This window comes from Budorcas taxicolor, chromosome 14, assembly GCF_023091745.1.
Source record: "Budorcas taxicolor isolate Tak-1 chromosome 14, Takin1.1, whole genome shotgun sequence".
In the NCBI taxonomy this organism is placed as follows: Eukaryota; Metazoa; Chordata; class Mammalia; order Artiodactyla; family Bovidae; genus Budorcas; species Budorcas taxicolor.
In genome coordinates, this window is record NC_068923.1 from 64,654,093 (window position 1) to 64,672,936 (window position 18,844).

The 18,844-nt window shown below is 35.2% G+C and overlaps 1 protein-coding gene across 1 annotated transcript in view; it reads left to right on the forward strand.

Moving 5' to 3' along the window:
* The window catches only part of CSMD3 (CUB and Sushi multiple domains 3), a 1,391,498-nt gene that overhangs the window by 576,124 nt on the left and 796,530 nt on the right, over positions 1 to 18,844 (forward strand). The window contains exon 9 of the mRNA XM_052651435.1: positions 4,311 to 4,398. Coding sequence (XP_052507395.1) covers positions 4,311 to 4,398 — 88 coding nt within the window. The remainder of the gene's footprint in view (positions 1 to 4,310; positions 4,399 to 18,844) is intronic.

Genomic DNA, 18,844 nt, shown 5'->3' on the forward strand with positions numbered 1-18,844 from the left:
ATTAAGATCAGAGCAAAAAGAATATTCCCATAGTCATGTTTTTTTCAAGAGACAGGGCCCTGTCCATGTAATTAATTTTTAAAGAGCATGCATATTCTTTTACAAGTTGTTATTCAAATTGAAAGAAGTAAAAGTGATATATATTTGTCCAACTGTTTGAATGCCATTATTTAGTGAAAACAGGTGATTGAATGGATACTAACTTCATTTGAATGTCTTGGCATCACTAGCTACAGAAAATTATCTAGTATCTAAACATCAGAAGGGCTTCTCAGGTGGTGCTAGTGGTAAAGAACTCACCTGCTAATGCAGGAGAGGTTATATAAGAGAGAGGTAACATAAGAAAGAAGTAATATAAGAAATATGATATAAGAAATAAACCAGCATTTTTATGCTACTTGATTATTAAAAGGTGTTTCCCAGGTGGTGCTAGTGGTAAAGGACCCACCTGTCAAGGCATGAGACATAAGAGACATGGGTTCCATTCCTGGGTCAGGAAAATCCCCTGGAATAGGGCATGGCAACCCACTCCAGTATTCTTTTCTGTAGAATCCCATGGACAGAGGAGCCTGGCGGGGAATCGACTTAGCATGCATGCAAATATAAGAAAAATAGATGATATACTTTTTTGTTTTTTTTAGTTTTAAATACTTTAACTGAAAAACCTTGAATATATATATCTTGCAGAAGCTCTCCTATTTTCTTCACATTTTAAATTGGGAACTTTTTCACCTATTGTAGATATCCAGAAACAGTAGTTTGAAAGGTACTTTTCAAATAGACAAAAGTAATTTGACAATTAGATCTTAAGAACTGGGATTAATTAAGTGAACATGGTGAAAATTATAAATATGCTTTGCATTATTCACTGTCTGAGCCACTAGGGAAGAAAAATAAAATATTTGGAAAAGTGTTTTAAATTTTAATTATTGATACCATTTTTCCCTTCTGAACTTTCTGTATAGGATGGAGTACTCAAGGGTTAAGAGTAGAATTTCTTGAATCAGTCTGCCAAGGTTGCAACCTAGACCACGGCAGAAAGTAGAAATAGGACTTTAGAAATATGTTTTAACCTCGCTATATCTCAGTTTCCTCACCTGTAGGAAATGTATAATAATAGTAGCTACCCTTCAGATTCTTGTGAAAATTAAATGAGTTGATGCATGTAAAAGGTGTAGATTGCTGCTGCTGCTGCTGCTAAGTCGCTTCAGTCGTGTCCAGCTCTGTGCGACCCCATAGATGGCAGCCCACCAGGCTCCCCCGTCCCTGGGATTCTCCAGGCAAGAATACTGGAGTGGGTTGCCATTTCCTTCTCCAGTGCATGAAAGTGAAAAGTGAAAGTGAAGTCGCTCAGTCGTGTCCGACTCCTAGCGACCCCATGGACTGTAGCATACCAGGCTCCTCCGTCCATGGGATTTTCCAGGCAAGAGTACTGGAGTGGGGTGCCATTGCCTTCTCCAAAAGGTGTAGATTAGTTACTGACATATAGTAAGTATGATGTAAGTGTTAGCTGCTGTTAAAATTTATACTAAACTAGGTAATAATGATGATAAAGTGGAAAAATAAGACATTTATTTATTTTCAAATATATTCCCCCGTTTCTATACTTATATATAATTTGTGTTATAAATTTAATATACTAATGTAAGAAGCCTGTATCATGCCACTACTTTTTCTTATCTCTATCATATGTTAAAAAGTCACATTTTAATGACATATACTACAACATTTTCAAAAGTCAGAGATAAGAAACACAGTGCTTCCCATAGAAAAAATATTCTACTCACTGTAAACAGTGTATAACACATTGTTTTTAATTAAACTACTAGGAAATATTCACTGAGAAATCATTACCTCCATCTGGGTACTGTAGAGATATTAAAGTAATTATAGCTTTTTCCTTATCTTTATTAAGTATATATTTGTATATACAGCAAAGGAATATGAAACTATTAAAGAGTATGATAAGATAATTTAAAAATTAAATATAAAATTGTTCATGTTATATAAAAAGGAAAGTAAAAGTGAAAGTGAAGTCGCTCAGTCATGTCAGACTCTTTACGACCCCATGGACTGTAGCCTACCAGGATTCTCTGTCCATGGAATTTTCCAGGCAAGAATATTGGAGTGAGTTGCCATTTCCTTCTTCAGGAGATCTTCCCGACCCAGGGATTGAACCTGGGTTTCCTTCACTGAAGGCAGACGCTTTATCATCTGACCCACCAGGGAGGATTAGAATATCTGAAAAGAAATGAGAGATTGTGTTTTGCAAAAGGTGGGACTTGAGCTGAGTCCTAAACATTATATATAGAATTGTGATAGCTAAAGAGGAAGAAAAGGAAAACATGAAGACTTGGAGAAGGCACAAAACAAAGAAGGAGCATGGCTAACCATTAAACTTGCATAAAAATAAAGAATCTGTGGGACTTGGGTTATGGATGTATCTTGGTGGCTATTGGGAAATATAATAGACTTGCTTAGAAATCTAGAATCATAGGATATTTGGACCGTAATGAAAGCTGTGTTTGAGAAAGTTTAATTCTTTTCTAGTACTCAAGATGAATTGGAAGAGAATGATAATAGAAAAAAAAAAATCAAGGATTAAGTTAGATTTGAGCATGCACATGAAATGATTAGATTTTTGGTAGGGACCTAGTAGGCCACTGAAAGATCAGGAAGGAGCTGGGGGAGAAAAAAAAATGATACAACCTTAGGTTGGAAGTCCTTAGCAAAGAGAGAACTTTTCAAGTCATGAAGAAAATTCAGCATATTGAGACTTGTGGATCAGTGCCTTTAAATCTGCACTCTGTATATGATATAAGCTAAAGTAAAAGAGTGGCCAAAAGAAAACATAATAACAAAAACCAGAGAAGTAAAAATAAATTAGCAAGTCAGCAGACCTAGAAAATGAAAACAAAAGTCACATGTATTGTATGCATTAGTGAATTTATAATTAAGTTGAGAGCAATAAAAATATATGTGAGGGTATTTGAGAAAGTAATTTTTATAGAATAAGAGTGCAAACACAAAATTTCATACCTAGTTGAAAATATGACGGCTTTATCAGAGTTATGACTGTTGGTCATACTTATCTTGATAAGCAAGATACTTATTTTGCTATCTGATAAATCAATTTAAATAAGTTGACAATCCATGCTAAATGATGCAGGGATCCAGTGTTTTCAAACATTGACTCTTCATTAGAATCCCCTGGAAGATTATTTAAAAAAACAAACAAGAAAACAACAACAAAACAAACTGGTTCACAGTGTCTGCCCAGAGTCATTGCATTAGAATATCTAGACAAAAAAGTAAGCATCTGTTCTTTCAAAAAAGAAAAAAAAAAACAAAACTCTATAGGTGATTCCAATTCACAGTGTAGGACAAGAACCATAGCAAAGTTTAGATTTTTTCATTTCTGGAGTCTCTACTCAGGTCCTATTCCTTTCTTTAAAAAGCAGATAAGTTGATGAAGAGCAAATAGAAGTTATTCTCCAATTTGCTATAAGATTGAATTCGTGAAACAGTGTCACTCAGATATTTCAGACTTCATCTGGTTTAATAATCTTCCCACTAAAAAAAAGATTTCTTAGGAAATTATTTATTTACTGTGATCACATTCACTGAAAATATGAATACATAATTTATTAATAGGCTGTTCTGAAGAAACTCTTGAAAGTGTACAATGACTAACTAAAACATAGTCACGGAACTTGTTAAAGGGTAAAGCCCTTAATTTATTAGATTTTCAGCATTATAGCATAATTCAATGACATGCTTGATAATTTGCACCACAGTTTTATTTTCACATTGGCAGAATAAATTCCTTGTTATATACCAGTTAAAAAGGGCCATTATCCTTAAACTTTTTCCATAAAGTTTGATTTTTATGTTGCAACTTTAAAAATAACAAGTATCTGATCACACTGATATAACTGGTAGTGACTTCTCTGCTGCCAATAATTAATGGAAACTCTGGCAATGATACCTAGGGAGTGCATTACCAGAGATTTCACAATTTGATAGTAATTAAAAATAAAGTGTTAACTGTTTATGTGTTAATATTCAAAGTAGTATGTCATTTAATAGAAACATGAAAATTATGTTTTATATATCCACAAATTAAAAAGTGTTTTTGCTCTCATTATTGGTTTATAAAATTATATTTAACTTTCTATGTGTAAATTATAGTGATTGGAATAATAAAATACAAGAATATATTTTATGTACAATTTGAAATTAATATCACTCTTGATTTTCTAATCATACATGTTTTGATTCTTTCTTTTCTTGCTTTCCTGTTGTTTCAGTAAATGAGGGAGGTATTAAGACAGCTTCCAATTTATGCCCAGATCCAGGAGAACCAGAAAATGGGAGGAGAGTTGGATCAGATTTTAGGTACGATTTTAAATTGTTTATTTCATTATTAACTTTGTTAAAGTTTATTTTAATTTAAATTTCAAATATAACTAATAATATGGAGATGAAGATGTGGTGACTTAAAAGTGTGGCAGCTAGATTTCACTGATGTGTTATGATTAATAATATTTCACTGAAGTGACTAATTAAATAACATCAAATTTATTAGGGAACTGTTTGAAGTTTAAATGATTAATTTATTGTCATGTGCTATGTGGGAGAAGTGAGTTGGATCCCTGGGTTGGGAAGATTCCCTGGAGGAGGGCATGGCAACCCACTCCAGTATACTTGCCTGGAGAATCATCATGGACATCGGAGCCTGTCAGGCTAGAGTCCATGGGGTCACAAGAAGTTGGACATAACTGAGCAACTCAGCACAGCACAGCACAGTAAGTGAAAAATCATGAGATTCAACTTGAAATACATGAGTTTGAATTCATATTCTGATGTTTATTAATTGTCTGATCTTGAGTAAGTTTTTCAATCTTGTCTGCCAGAGTTTCCTCTTCTGTAACATGTAAATCAAATTAACACATAGAATGATGTTTCAAATGAGATACTGCGTGTGAAATCTTCCTGCAAATGTTCTATAAACATTTTATTTAAAAGAAAATTTAATTTGAATAAGTTTTATCTCCATCTTAAATTTAGTATTTATTTTAAAAATTGAAATTAATAAGTTTACTTATAGCTTAGAAAATATACGTAGTAGACTAGGCTTCCCAGGTGGTGCTAGAGGTAAAGAATCTGCCTGCCAATGCAGGAAATAAAAAAGACATGGGTTCCATCCCTGGTTCGGAAAGATCTCCTGGAGGAGGGCACAGTAACCCATTCCAGTATTCCTCACTGGAGAATCCCATGGACAGAAGAGACTGGTAGACTACAGTTCATGAGGTTGCAGAGAGTCAGACACGACTGAAGCGATTTAGCACACAGAGCACTCATGGTTAAATGTGTCAAAGGAATAGTGCACTCAATAGTATGGTAACTATTAATTTACACTATGACACAATATTGTTTAAAAATATTGAATTTTCAGTAGTCCTCTGAATGTAACATTTTACAAACAAAAGATACAAAAATCCTATAAAATACTAAGTGATAATTTAGTTCACAAATACTATTTTCACAAAATATTCATGATATATTAAATTTAAAAATGATAATGGTTATAGTTTCACATACTACACATTTACATTCTTCTTTATTCTGTTTGTGTAAAGGACAAATTATATGCTGAAGAAATTCCCGGTGACTAAAAAGGTAGTTCTTATAATAAAAACCTATGAATATTTTGTCTCCATGGATCATTTGACTTAAAGTTATATTTTGATATTCTTGGAGGGGAAAACAATATTATTTCAATATGAATAAAATTGTAATTTTCTAAAAAAAATTGCAGAACTTTAACCAGGCTGATAATTAATATGGATAATATTGTTTGAAAAATCACATTAAAAAGAAATTCAAAAGACCCGGAATCCAGTTAGAATTAGAGCTTAATAAACTAAGTAAGTATATTAAAAATCAACTAAATCTCAATCTCAGTAGTTAAAAGTGATATTTTATAGACTGCAAAGTGTCATCAGTATACCTGGTATTTGTACATGTATTCTTTATTTAATAAAAACCCTATAATAATAAAACCTATAATAAAAAAAACCTGTTTGTTATTTTATTCCACTTTGGCTCAGATGGTAAAATATCTGCCTGCAATGCAGGAGACCCAGGTTCGATCCCTGGGTTGGAAAGATCCCTTGGAAAAGGGAATGGCTTTCGGAGAAGGCAATGGGAACCCACTCCAGTACTCTTGCCTGGAGAATCTCATGGATGGAGGAGCCTGGTAGGCTACAATCCATGGGGTCGCTAAGTGTCGGACACGACTGAGTGACTTCACTTTCACTTTTCACTTCATGCATTGGAGAAGGAAATGGCAACCCACTCCAGTATTCTTGCCTGGAGAATCCCAGGGACAGAGGAGCCTGTTGGGCTGCCATCTATAGGGTCACACAGAGTCAGACAGACTGACATGACTTAGCAGCAGCAGGAGCACTCACTCCAGTATCCTTGCCTAGAGAATTCCATGGAAAGGAGAGCCTACAGTCCATGGAGTCAAAAAGAATCAGACACAACTGAGCAACTAACACTTTTATTTTCACTTACAAATAATAAAACTGAAAGTCTGCTTATCCAGCTAATAATTTTATGGAGCTGGAATTTGAACTCATTACTTCCTGATTCTATATCCTGACCCTTTAATCACTGTGTTACATTATGCTTTGAAACCAAACAAACTTCATTCAGATCCCATTCTTACAATCAACCATCAATATATGGTCTTTTCTGAGGATGTTTTCCTCAGATCTAAAAACGATAATACCTGTTTCCTAGGATTGAGGGGAATATTGCATGAGATATGTAAACATGGTAGCAAACTTAAGACTAATAAGCATTTAATTCTAGCTGCTATTACAGTATGGAAAGGTAACTGGAAATAATTATCACTGATGTATCTATTTGGTCTCACTTTTTACAAAAATATGGGGTTTATTAGAAATAGGCTTGTTACTATTAGTAATAGTAATATAGTGGCTTAAATTACCTTTCAGTAAATTTCAAATCATCAGATTATCCTGCAATAATTTTTTAGGCTCCCTGATAGATGTTAAGAATCCAGGAGCTTTCAATCAGACTAAGATATACTCTTATAATTTAAGAATATTTAAAAATATTATGGAGACAGAACAGTTACTGTATTTTTGGCAACTAGATGAAGTTCACAGAGGCAAATGTTGAACTATGTGATAAAGTGTGATTAGAATCTGTTATGTAAAGACATGAAGTCCAGAGACCAATTATATATTTATACATTCATTATTTACTTGTTTTGCTTGCCTGTTATGTGCCTGGTTTTGAACCAGGGACAAATAACACACATAACAGCAGACATAGTACATGTCCCACATAGTACTTCAAATTTAATGGTGAAAAAAGACTATAATTAAATGAATCTCAAAAGAAAAGAAAGTACTGTGAAGTCAAAAATTGAGGATAAAATTGTCAGGATAGGATCCCACCCAATGTAAGAAGGTCCCACTTTCATTGATACCAGAAGAATTTTATGCCTCTATTCTACAGGAAAGGAAGAACCTCACACTCATACAGAGCTTGATGAGCTATTTCAGGAAAATGAAGATCAGAGAGTCTAAATTATAGAATGTAAATTGGAGAAAAACACAGAATGCAATAGAAAAGTGGTAGAATGAAGTTGAGATGTGGAGAAACCAATCTCTTCTGCAGAGGAAGCAAATTGGCAGCCATTCTACCTAATCTGGTCTGAAGATATGTTTTGTTTTAAACACACGGTGTTTTTTAAAATATGAGAGTCAACATTTGAAAATCAGGAGATTTTACACACACACACTCATACAATCATTCAAATATTTTTGTAATTCAGTTTTTAGATTTTGCCCCTAAAACCAATGTACCTTCCTTGCAACATCTACTGGAACCTATTAACATGTGTTCCCTTTAGGCAGAACAAGCTCTCTGGTTCACAATGGTCACACCTAGGCTTCTTCACTCATTCAGCTTTCTTCTTGTCATTCTGTCACTAAGTTGTGTCTGATTGTTGCAAACTTATGGATTGTAGCATGTCAGACTCCTCATTTAGCTTACCTATCTATTAAGGAAGGCTACAAAGAGTTGTGAGAAAAGCAACAGATTCAATTTGTCTTTTCAGTACACTATGCTTCTTACTTTAGATAAATAAATTAAAGTAAATAGAAGTTTTAGTTAGAAGGCCACTGAAGTAGTCTGGATTTAAGATGGTAGAGACTTGTAATATGGTAATTGCAGTGAACTAGAATCTGTGACCTAGGGCAAAAATCTATGCTATTTCATGCTGTGATGAAATTTAAGAAGCTATTTTATCATTCTCATGAGTGGCAAGAGAAATAAGTGTAAACGAAGCAAGAGAAAGAAGTCCTTAAAAGGGGGTCCAGAATGTTGAATACAATTGAAAAATTGAAAATGATGAGGACAGAAGACTGTTAAGTTCAACAACATGAGGGTTGTTGGGAAGAGTGATTTCATTGGAGTGACAGAGGTTGAGACAAATTGAGATAATCTAAAGAGTGAATAGACAGTTCGGATAGGTAATATCTTTGGAACATCAAATTCCGTAAAGCAGAAGAATAATGGGTAAGTTCTGTAGTCATTAGGAAGTCAAAAGAGATTTCCTTTTTAGAGATACAGGAAACCAGAGCATATTTGTTGGTTAATATAAATAATCGTGTAAGAGGAAAGTACTGATGATAGGAAAAACAATAAGTGAAAGAACATAACTCTTTTGGAGAAAATAAGCACAATTCCAAGGGTGGGTAGAGGTTTTGTGATAGGAAAATGAGAGAGCTCATGTTTAATAATTTTACTTTGGTAATGATGCATCAAGCAAGACCCTATATATCACACACACACACACACACACACACACATGTTCCTGTCTCACAGGAGATGGGAATGTATAGGAAAGGAACTTTGAGAGAAAAAGCTGGAAATAGTAATCACCAATAGTGGGAAATCAAGTTTGATATAGAAACATTGCCTTGTTAAGTAATTTTTAGAGTCCTGTTGAGATTGAGAATAATGAATATACCTTGTTATATGATTTCTATTTAGAATTCCTGATTTTCCCAGGTATAAGCGTGAAAAGGACTGTGCAAAGGCATGATAAACATCAGTACATTCAGGAAATTGCTAGTGATTCTTTTAGGCATAACTAATAAAAACATGGATCTGGAAAAAAGAAAATATCAAGCAGAGATATGAGTTGGGGTCTCTTTACAAGAGTAGTGGATTAGATTGTCTTTCAATTTCAATGTCAGCTACAATCAGGACCGATTCAGAAATAGTAGATATAATATTTTTAGATTAATCTTTTTCAGAAGGGAAAATAATAACTTTTCTGTGTTTAAAAAGTATGAAACAATGGTCATTCATATATAAAAGGCATGAGAAGCACCCCAAAGAATAAGAAAAGGGAAAGTCCATAGAGGAATAAAAATCACTGGCAAAAGATACACTGTATCAGCCCATTATAAAGTGATACACTTAGTTCAGAGCTTAAATTAACTTTCTTTTACTGGGCCCCTGTCATCTCAAAGGAAAATTAGCCTTTATGAGGCAGATACACAATGAATCACAACCTCCACATACAGAGGAAGACTGGTTTACTTAATTGAAGGACCAGCCTCTGTCCCATGTAAATATAAAATACCTTTTGTTTATTGGCTTCATATCTGTTAATAATGTTTTTCTCTATTATTCATACATTAAAAAACTCTACCAAGACAGTTTCTAAAGATTTGCCAACCACCATTGCTAAAGTAATGAGAGCCCCTGAATGTATTGGCATGGGATCTAGGGAGAACAATTGCTATATTATTTTCAAGTGGAATATTTTTTTCTTTGTGATGCACAAAAAATATTTAGGAGGTAGAGTGGCTTCCAATTTTTTTATATTGGAAACACTATTTCCAGGCAAATCAGACGTAAAGCTTGATAGTAATTACAAGCTGCCAGGTGCATGGCAGGAGTGAGGGAAAGACAGGAAAGTCAGTTCAGTTCAGTTCAGTTCCGTCGCTCAGTTGTGTCCGACTCTTTGTGACACCATGAATTGCAGCATGCCAGGCCTCCCTGTCCATCAACAACTCCTGGAGTTCACTCAAACTCAAGTCCATCAAGTCGGTGATGCCATCCAGCCATCTCATCCTCTCTCATCCCCTTTTCCTCCTGCCCCCAATCTCTCCCAGCATCAGAGTCTTTTCCAATGGGTCAACTCTTTGCATGAGGTGGCCAAAGTACTGGAGTTTCAGCTTTAGCATCATTCCTTCCAAAGAACACCCAGGAATGATCTTTGGAATAGACTGGTTGGGTCTCCTTGCAGTCCAAGGGACTCTCAAGAGTCTTCTCCAACACCACAGCTCAAAAGCATCAATCCTTCGGCACTCAGCTTTCTTCACAGTCCAACTCTCACATCCATACATGACTACTGGAAAAACTATAGCCTTGACTAGATGGACCTTTGTTGGCGAAGTAAGGTCTCTGCTTTTGAATATGCTATCTAGGTTGGTCATAACTTTCCTTCCAAGGAGTAATCATCTTTTAATTTCATGGCTGCAGTCACCATCTGCAGTGATTTTGGAACCCCCCAAAATAAAGTCAGCCACTGTTTCCACTGTTTCCCCATCTATTTCCCATGAAGTGATGGGACCAGATGCCATGATCTTAGTGTTCTGAATGTTGAGCTTTAATCCAAATTTTTCACTCTCCTCTTTCACTTTCATCAAGAGCCCCTTAAGTTGTTCTTCACTTTTTGCATTTATTTCCCATGGGGATGGTTTTGATCCCTGCCTCCTGTACAATGTCATGAATCTCTGTCCATAGTTCATCAGGCCCTCTGCCTATCAGAACTAATTCCTTGAATCTATTTCTCATTTCCAAAACCGAAACTCACTTTTGGTTTTAATATTACCAAATAAGAAACATATTCTCTGCTATTTCAGTCTTGGTATATAGCGGGGTTTTTATATTCCAAATGAAAACCCAAATTTTGGATCAAACATTACTTTTGCTCTCAAAAAGACAAACAAGGTCTCTCCTGGAGAAGGAAAGTGTATATAAACCTAAGCATCTCAAGCTGAGCTTTCCCAGAATTTGTTTATGATTTCAAAAGATTTAAAAATTTAATTTATTGTTCAACACAGAAACTGCTGTCAGGTTCATTATTTCTTTGGCAGCATTTCTCCATTTAAAAGCCTGTTATGCTCCATAGGAATTTCAAATTAAAAACAAAACTTTTAAGATCTCAAAGCACAGACTCTGGGGATCTCACCTTGGAGATTAACACATAAAATGATAATTAAAATATAAAAGTTTATAATATGCCTTTATTTATCAAGGGTTTTCTTATATATTTCCTCATTGCTTATAAAAATATTGGTTTTGTGCATGCAAGAATATTTCTGTTTTAGAAACTGCTGCCTTGTCATTTAGTTTTATGATGAGTTTGAAGTCCTGCTATAAATTCATATGATCAAAGAAATTAACAGAAAAATGATGAAGCTCCAGGTTTGCTATCTTAAACAGTTCAATTCACTACATATTGAACTATTTTCGTCATGTTTACAAAAACATGAATAATATTATTCATATTAATAATAATCCTTGGAATTTCTGATTTAAAGGATTTTACACTTAGAAAAGTCTTATAAGACAAGGAAAAATATGTTTACATACAGTAATGAAGATATGCACAATGCTAGAGGAGTTTACCAGATTGTAACAGATTGTGGAAGCAGGAAAAGCTTTATGAAAGAGGTTTTTCTAGTGGGTCCTTGAAGAATGAATAGGATGACACTAGCACAAATGCTAGGACAGAATACTCCAGGGGGAAGAAATGATACAACTGAGTGAAGATGTCAAGGAAATCAGACATATCTGAGGCAAACTATTAGGGCACCATAAAAATATGCTTGATAAATAAATATGGCAATATTGGACATATTTTGAGATGTTTTAGATGCCAAAATTGAGTTATCTGTGAATAAGTAGTCCATAGGACTGCTCTGCCGGTTTGAGTTGAAAAACACATTATCACAGATACTTTTGTTAAGACTAAGATGATAATGGCATGCACACAGATGAAAAGGGGAAGGATCTGCAGCGAGTAAAGCTGACATTGCAGTTACAGGGTCACTGCAAAATAAAAGGGCAACTATAATGTGGCTGTGGAGAGTGAGATGGGGCAGCTGTTCTTAACTGTCAAATAATACGTCTCAATTTAAATGCCTCTTTTCCTTTTCTCTAAACTTCTCCCTCACAGAAATTACTGCCATGCTAGGAAAATGAAAAGTTTGAGTCTATTATACCAATATACTAGAAAAGTATATTGTATAAAAGTATATAAGTATACTAGAAAAGTCAAAAAACAACTGGAGTAACAGGCAAATTTGGTCTTGGAGTACAGAATGAAGGATGGCAAAGACACACAAAGTTTTGCCAAGACAACACACTGTACAAAGCAACACCCTCTTCCAACAACACAAGACTCTATACATGGACATCTCCAGATGCTCAACACTGAAATCAGATTAATTATATTCTTTGCAGCCAAAGAAGGAGAAACTCTATAGAGTCAGCAAAAGTAAGACTAGAAGCTAACTGTGGTTCAGATGATGAATTCCTTAATGCCAAATTCAGACTTAAATTGAATAAAGTAGGGAAAACCACTAGACCATTCAGGTATGACCTAAATCAAATCCCTTATGATTATACAGTAGAAGTGAGAAATAGATTTAAGGGACTAGATCTGATAGACAGAGTGCCTGATGAACTATGGATGGAGATTTGTGACAATGTACAGGAGACAGGGATCAAGACCATCCCCAAGAAAAAGAAATGCAAAAAAGCAAAATGGCTGTCTGAGGAGGCCTTACAAATAGCTGTGAAAAGAAGAGAAGTGAAAAGCAAAGGAGAAAAGGTAAAATATACCCATTTAAATACAGAGTTCCAAAGAATAGCAGGGAGAGATAAGAAAGCCCTCCTCAGTGTTCAGTGCAAAGAAATAGAGGTAAATAATAGAATGGGAAAGACTAAAGATCCCTTCAAGAAAATTAGAGATACCAAGGCAACATTTCATGCAAATATGGGCACATAAAGGACAGAAAAGGTATGGACCTAAGAGAAGCAGAAGGTATTGAGAAGAGGTGGCAACAATACACAGAAGTACTGTTCGAAAAAGACCTTCACAACAGATAATCACGACAGTGTGATCACTCACCTAGAGCCAGACATCCTGGAATGTGAACTCAAGTGGACTTAGTAAGCATCACTATGAACAAGGCTAGTGGAGGTGATCTAATGCCAGTTGAGCTATTTCAAATCCTAAATGATGTTGCTGTGAAGGTGCTGCATTCAATATGCCAGCAAATTTGGAACACTCAGCAGTGGCCACAGGACTGGAAAAGGTCAGTTTTCATTCCAATCCCAAAGAAAGGCAATGCCAAAGAATCGCAAACTACCACACAATTGCACTCATCTCACATGCTAGTAAAGTAATGCTCAAAATTCTCCAAGCCAGGCTTCAGCAATACGTGAACTGTGAACTTCCACATGTTCAAGCTGGTTTTATAAAAGGCAGAGGAACCAGAGATTAAATTGCCAACATTCGCTGGTCATCGAAAAAGCAAGATAGCTCAGGAAAAACATCTAATTCAGATTTATTGAATATGCCAAAGCCTTAATTGTGTGTATCATCACAAACTGTGGAAAAATCTGAAAGAGATGGGAATACCAGACCACCTGACTTGCCTCTTGAGAAATCTTTTTGCAGGTCAGGAAAAAAGAGTTAGAACTAGACATGGAAAAACAGACCAGTTCCAAATAGGGAAAGGAGTATGTCAAGGCTGTATATTGTCGGCTGCTTATTTAACGTATATGCACAGTACATTATGAGAAACGTTTGGTCTGAATGAAGCACAATCTGACATCAAGATTGCCATGATAAATATCCATAACCTCAGATATGCAGATGATACCACCCTTATGGCAGAAAGTGAAGAACAACTTAAGAGCCTCTTGATGAAAGTGAAAGATGAGAGTGAAAAAGTTGGCTTAAAGCTCAACATTCAGAAAACTAAGATCATGGCATTTGGTCCCATCACTTCATGGCAAATAGACGGGGAAACAGTGGAAATAGTGGCTGACTTTATTTTTCTGGGCTCTAGAATCACTGCAGATGGTGATTGCAGCCATGAAATTAAAAGGCGCTTACTCCTTGGAAGGAAAGTTATGACCAACCTCGATGGCATATTACAAAGTGGAAACGTTACTTTGTCAACAAAGATCCATCTAGTCAAGGCTATAGTTTTTCCAGTAGTCATGTATGTATGTGAGAGTTGGACTATAAGGAAAGCTGAGCCCTGAAGAGTTGATGCCTTTGAACTGTGGTATTGGAGAAGACTCTTGAGAGTACCCTGGACTGCAAGGAGATCCAACCAGTCCATTCTAAAGGAAATCAGTCCTGAATATTCATTGGAAGGACTGATGTTGAAGCTGAAAATCCAGTACTTTGGCCACATGATGTGAAGAACTGACTCATTTGAAAAGACTGATGCTGGAGAAAATTGAAGGCAGGAAGAGATGGGGACCACAGAGTATGAGATGGTCGGATGGCATCAGATTCAATGGACCGGAGTTTGAGTAAACCCCAGGAGTTAGTGATAGACAGGGAGGCCTTACGTGCTACAGTTCATGGGGTTGTAAAGAGTCACATATGACTGAGCGACTGAACTGAACTGAATATTAAAACAGTACCATAATGAGGAAAAGCTGACTCTGATCATGCATCTGTCACACTTTTGAATTTGGACCCATCTTCAACCCCTGTCTTAGCATGATTTCTAAATATGTTCATTTATATATCTAATTTTAGTATTTGCAAAGAGATCATTAATAGAAATTTGCAAAGGTGCAAATCTTTATCTTTTAAAGAATAGCTACCCATGTGACACTACCTTATCATACAACTACTTCCTAATGTTTTGTAATCTGGCTTTTTGCGTCATCTCTTTAATTACTAATGACTTATCCATCCCAAATTAAATTAGTTTTTGTAGTCCTCATTTCCCTTGACTCTACTGTCATCATTGTAATATCTTTATTACATGGTCTTGGTTATTTACATGACCAAGAAATACCTTAGTTTCCCCAAATCTACTCTTTGCCCATCCATTTTTCATTCTTTTCTTGGGTAATTTGTTTTCTCCTCCCATTCCCTAAAAATAAACCTTTTTCAATGTTCCATTTTCAAAATTCTCATCTTCTACTGTATATTCGGCTTTTAAGAATAGCATTACTTCTGAAAGATTCAATATTCATGACTTTCTATGTTTCTCCTGCTGCTGCTGCTAAGTCACTTCAGTCGTGTCCGACTCTGTGCAACCCCGTAGATGACAGCCTACCGGGCTCCCCATTCCTGGGATTCTCCGGGCAAGAACATTGGAGTGGGGTGTTTATTATTTTCACTCACCTGAGATATGGATATTTACTTTTTTTAACTTAAAAAAAATTAAGTTAGTTTTTTCTCCACAACACATATACATCATTGCAAATGAGAGAACATGAAATTTGGAATTAGAATAATTTTAATTTTAGATACGGTCACTCTTATTTGATTTAGAGAAGCTCATTATTGTTCCCAAAGTTCTGTTTCTTCAATAAAAGTGGAAAGAGTAACACCAAACTGTTCTGCTTTAGTGAAGGACTAGATTATCTGTCATAAAATGACATATTTAAGTACCCAGAATTAAGTAGGGCTGAATAAATGCTTGGTTATTCATCTTTTCTTTTTCTTTTTGATTTTCCTATGATTTTCCCAGTAAATACAGATTTAAAAATCTTTATAAATACAGCAATTTATTGATTCTGCTTCTTCAATCTCATTAATTGATTATTTTCAACTCATATTGACTCTTTCTTACCCTATACCCTTAAGAATTCTAACCATTGCAGTAGCAATGGTTACCTCTTCTATTGGAGGTATAATACACTTGTCTTTCAGATAAAGATTCTTATTATACAGCTCCTGATACATTACTCCTGTATCAAAAATGTGTTATCTCCCAAAGTTCACTGAATTAAGAAATTATATCAGTTATTTCACATAGACATATAGCATATGCACATGCATGCTAAGTCACTTCAGTTCATTTCAGTTCAGTCGCTCAGTCATGTCCGACTCTTTGCAACCCCATGAATTGCAGCATGCCAGGCCTCCCTGTCCATCACCAACTGCCAGAGTCTACCTAAACCCATGTCCATTGAATCAGTGATGCCATCCAACCATCTCATCCACTGTCATCCCCTTTTCTTCCTGCCCTCAATCTTTCCCAGCATCAGGAGCTTTTCAAATCAGTCACCTCTTCACATCAGGTGGCCAAATAATTGGAGTTTCAACTTTATCATCAGTCCTTCCAATGGACACCCAGGATTGATCTCCTTTAGGATGGACTGGTTGGATCTCCTTGCAGTCCAAAGGACTCTCAAGGTTCTTCTCCAACACCACAGTTCAAAAGCATCAATTCTTTGGCACTCAGCTTTCTTTATAGTCCAATGCTCATATCCATACATAAATATGGAAAAACCATAGCCTTGACTAGACAGACCTTTGTTGACAAAGTATATCTCTGCTTTGTAATATGCTGTCTAGGTTGTCATAACTTTCTTTCCAAGGAATAAGCGTCTTTTACTTTCATGGCTGCAATCACCATCTGCAGTGATTTTGGAGCCCCCAAAAATAAAGTCAGCCACTGTTTCCACTGTTTCCCCATCTGTTTCCCATGAAGTGATGGGACCAGATGCTATGATCTTAGTTTTCTGAGAGTTGAGCTTTAAGCCAACTTTTTCTCTCTCGTCTTTCACTTTCATCAAGAGGCTCTTTAGTTGTGTCCAACTCTTTGTGACCCTATGGATGGTAGCCTGTCAAGCTCCTCTGTCCATGGAATTCTTCAAGCAAGAATATTGGGAGTGGGTTGTTATGCCCTCCTCCAGGGGATCTTCCTGACTCAAGTATCAAACCCCTGTCTCCTATGACTCCTGCATTGCAGGTGGATTCCTTATCCTCTGAGCCACCGGGGAATCCCTGACATATAGCATACATTAACTTAAAAGTACTTTCACAACCATTATGTTGTTACTAATTAAAACATTGTACATGTCAATGTTGCCGTTTTGCTCATGAGTAAACTTGTATGCCAGAAGTTTGCACACTTAGCAGTAATAAAGGCATGCCTTGAACCCAGAGCTTATGACTTGCAATTTGGTGCTCTTCCTGCCTCACTTACACATGTGCATTCTTGGATTTAAATTTCTCCTTAATATAGTCCAAATCTAACTTTCTGACATTATATTTCCATTTCTACCATATTGTGTTACAACATGCTAAACGTGTGTCTTCAGAAAATATATCATTTTAGTTGTGTGATGTGTAGTTTAAAAAGAAACATTAAAAAACACAAACTACTGTTCCCTGAAATTAACCATTTGCTTAAGGCAAACGGTTCTTCCAAATGTCTCTACACTTCATCAGCTCAGTAATATAACATATGCTTTTCTCCCATCCTAGAATATGTTTGCCTATGAGAATTGTATCCACTCTTGAAATGGACTGGGTTTTCCCATAACTTGTATCCATGTTCATATGGTTTTAATGATATTCACTTGTGTGCTTCCCTTACAATACTGGAATTTATTTTGTTTACTGAAGAAAGATATCATCTTATTATATTTTTGATCATCAATCCAACAACAGTTTAAATACTTAAGAAAAGCTTGATGAGTTGAATTTGGGTAAATCTGTATTGCAACATTCTCTGATGTTATGTTTTAAGACCAGTGCAGTTAAGAATTATAATACTATTGTCCCTATTGAAAGTTGTTTCTCATCTCTTTGAGAAAGTTCCTTTAAAAGACATCTTATCTAGGTATGAAAATAAAGAGTAATACAAGCATATATACTCTATTGTGTAGGGCTCAGACTGCACAGGACAATTATGATGTGAAAACACTCTAATTTTTAAAAGTCTTTTAAGTTGCATAAATATGTAGAATAAATAGTAAGAAGAGATTTTTGAAAGTTATTCAAAGTATGTTATCTAAGCTGATAGGACATTAGGAAATAACAAAATTTTTGACATGGGAAGGCAATCTTAAATAACGAACCTTAGTCTGTATACTATGCACACTTTCTGAGCTTATAATTATATATATTTTGTTTGCTTTATCTTCATAGTTTCCTCATTACTGGAGGGAAAAAATGGAAAAACAAGCTGTTATTGCAATGTTGTACTAAAAATGTTGAAAACAGAAGGTGATATAAGAAATGGTTTTCTTTTTAAATGGTTTCATTTAAATCATGGTAATCTTTTGTTGAAATAAAGTTTAAAATATACATAGTTAGAAATATATTAAAATATTACATTTATAGTATAATTTTTGATGAATAAAATTATGGATAAAGAAAGTACTTCTGCTTGTGTATGTGGGAATTGTTTGTGTATACTAATAGCAATTTTAGATTTATAAAAGTGAGATCATTTGACATATTTTATTCCATACATTATCAAATACAATTTTTGAAAAAAAATGTTGAAATAGTATATTAATAATCTCTTCTAATTGATCAGCAGTATGACAGAGTAGAAGCACATGAGCTCACTTCTTGTTTCAAAAATGCCAAAATCACAAGTAACTGCTGAACAACCATCAACGAAAACCAACCAAACAACAACAAAATTTGGAAACTTCCAGAAAAAATAACTATATACAAAGACAAAGGAGGAGCAACAACAAGCTGGTAGGGAAG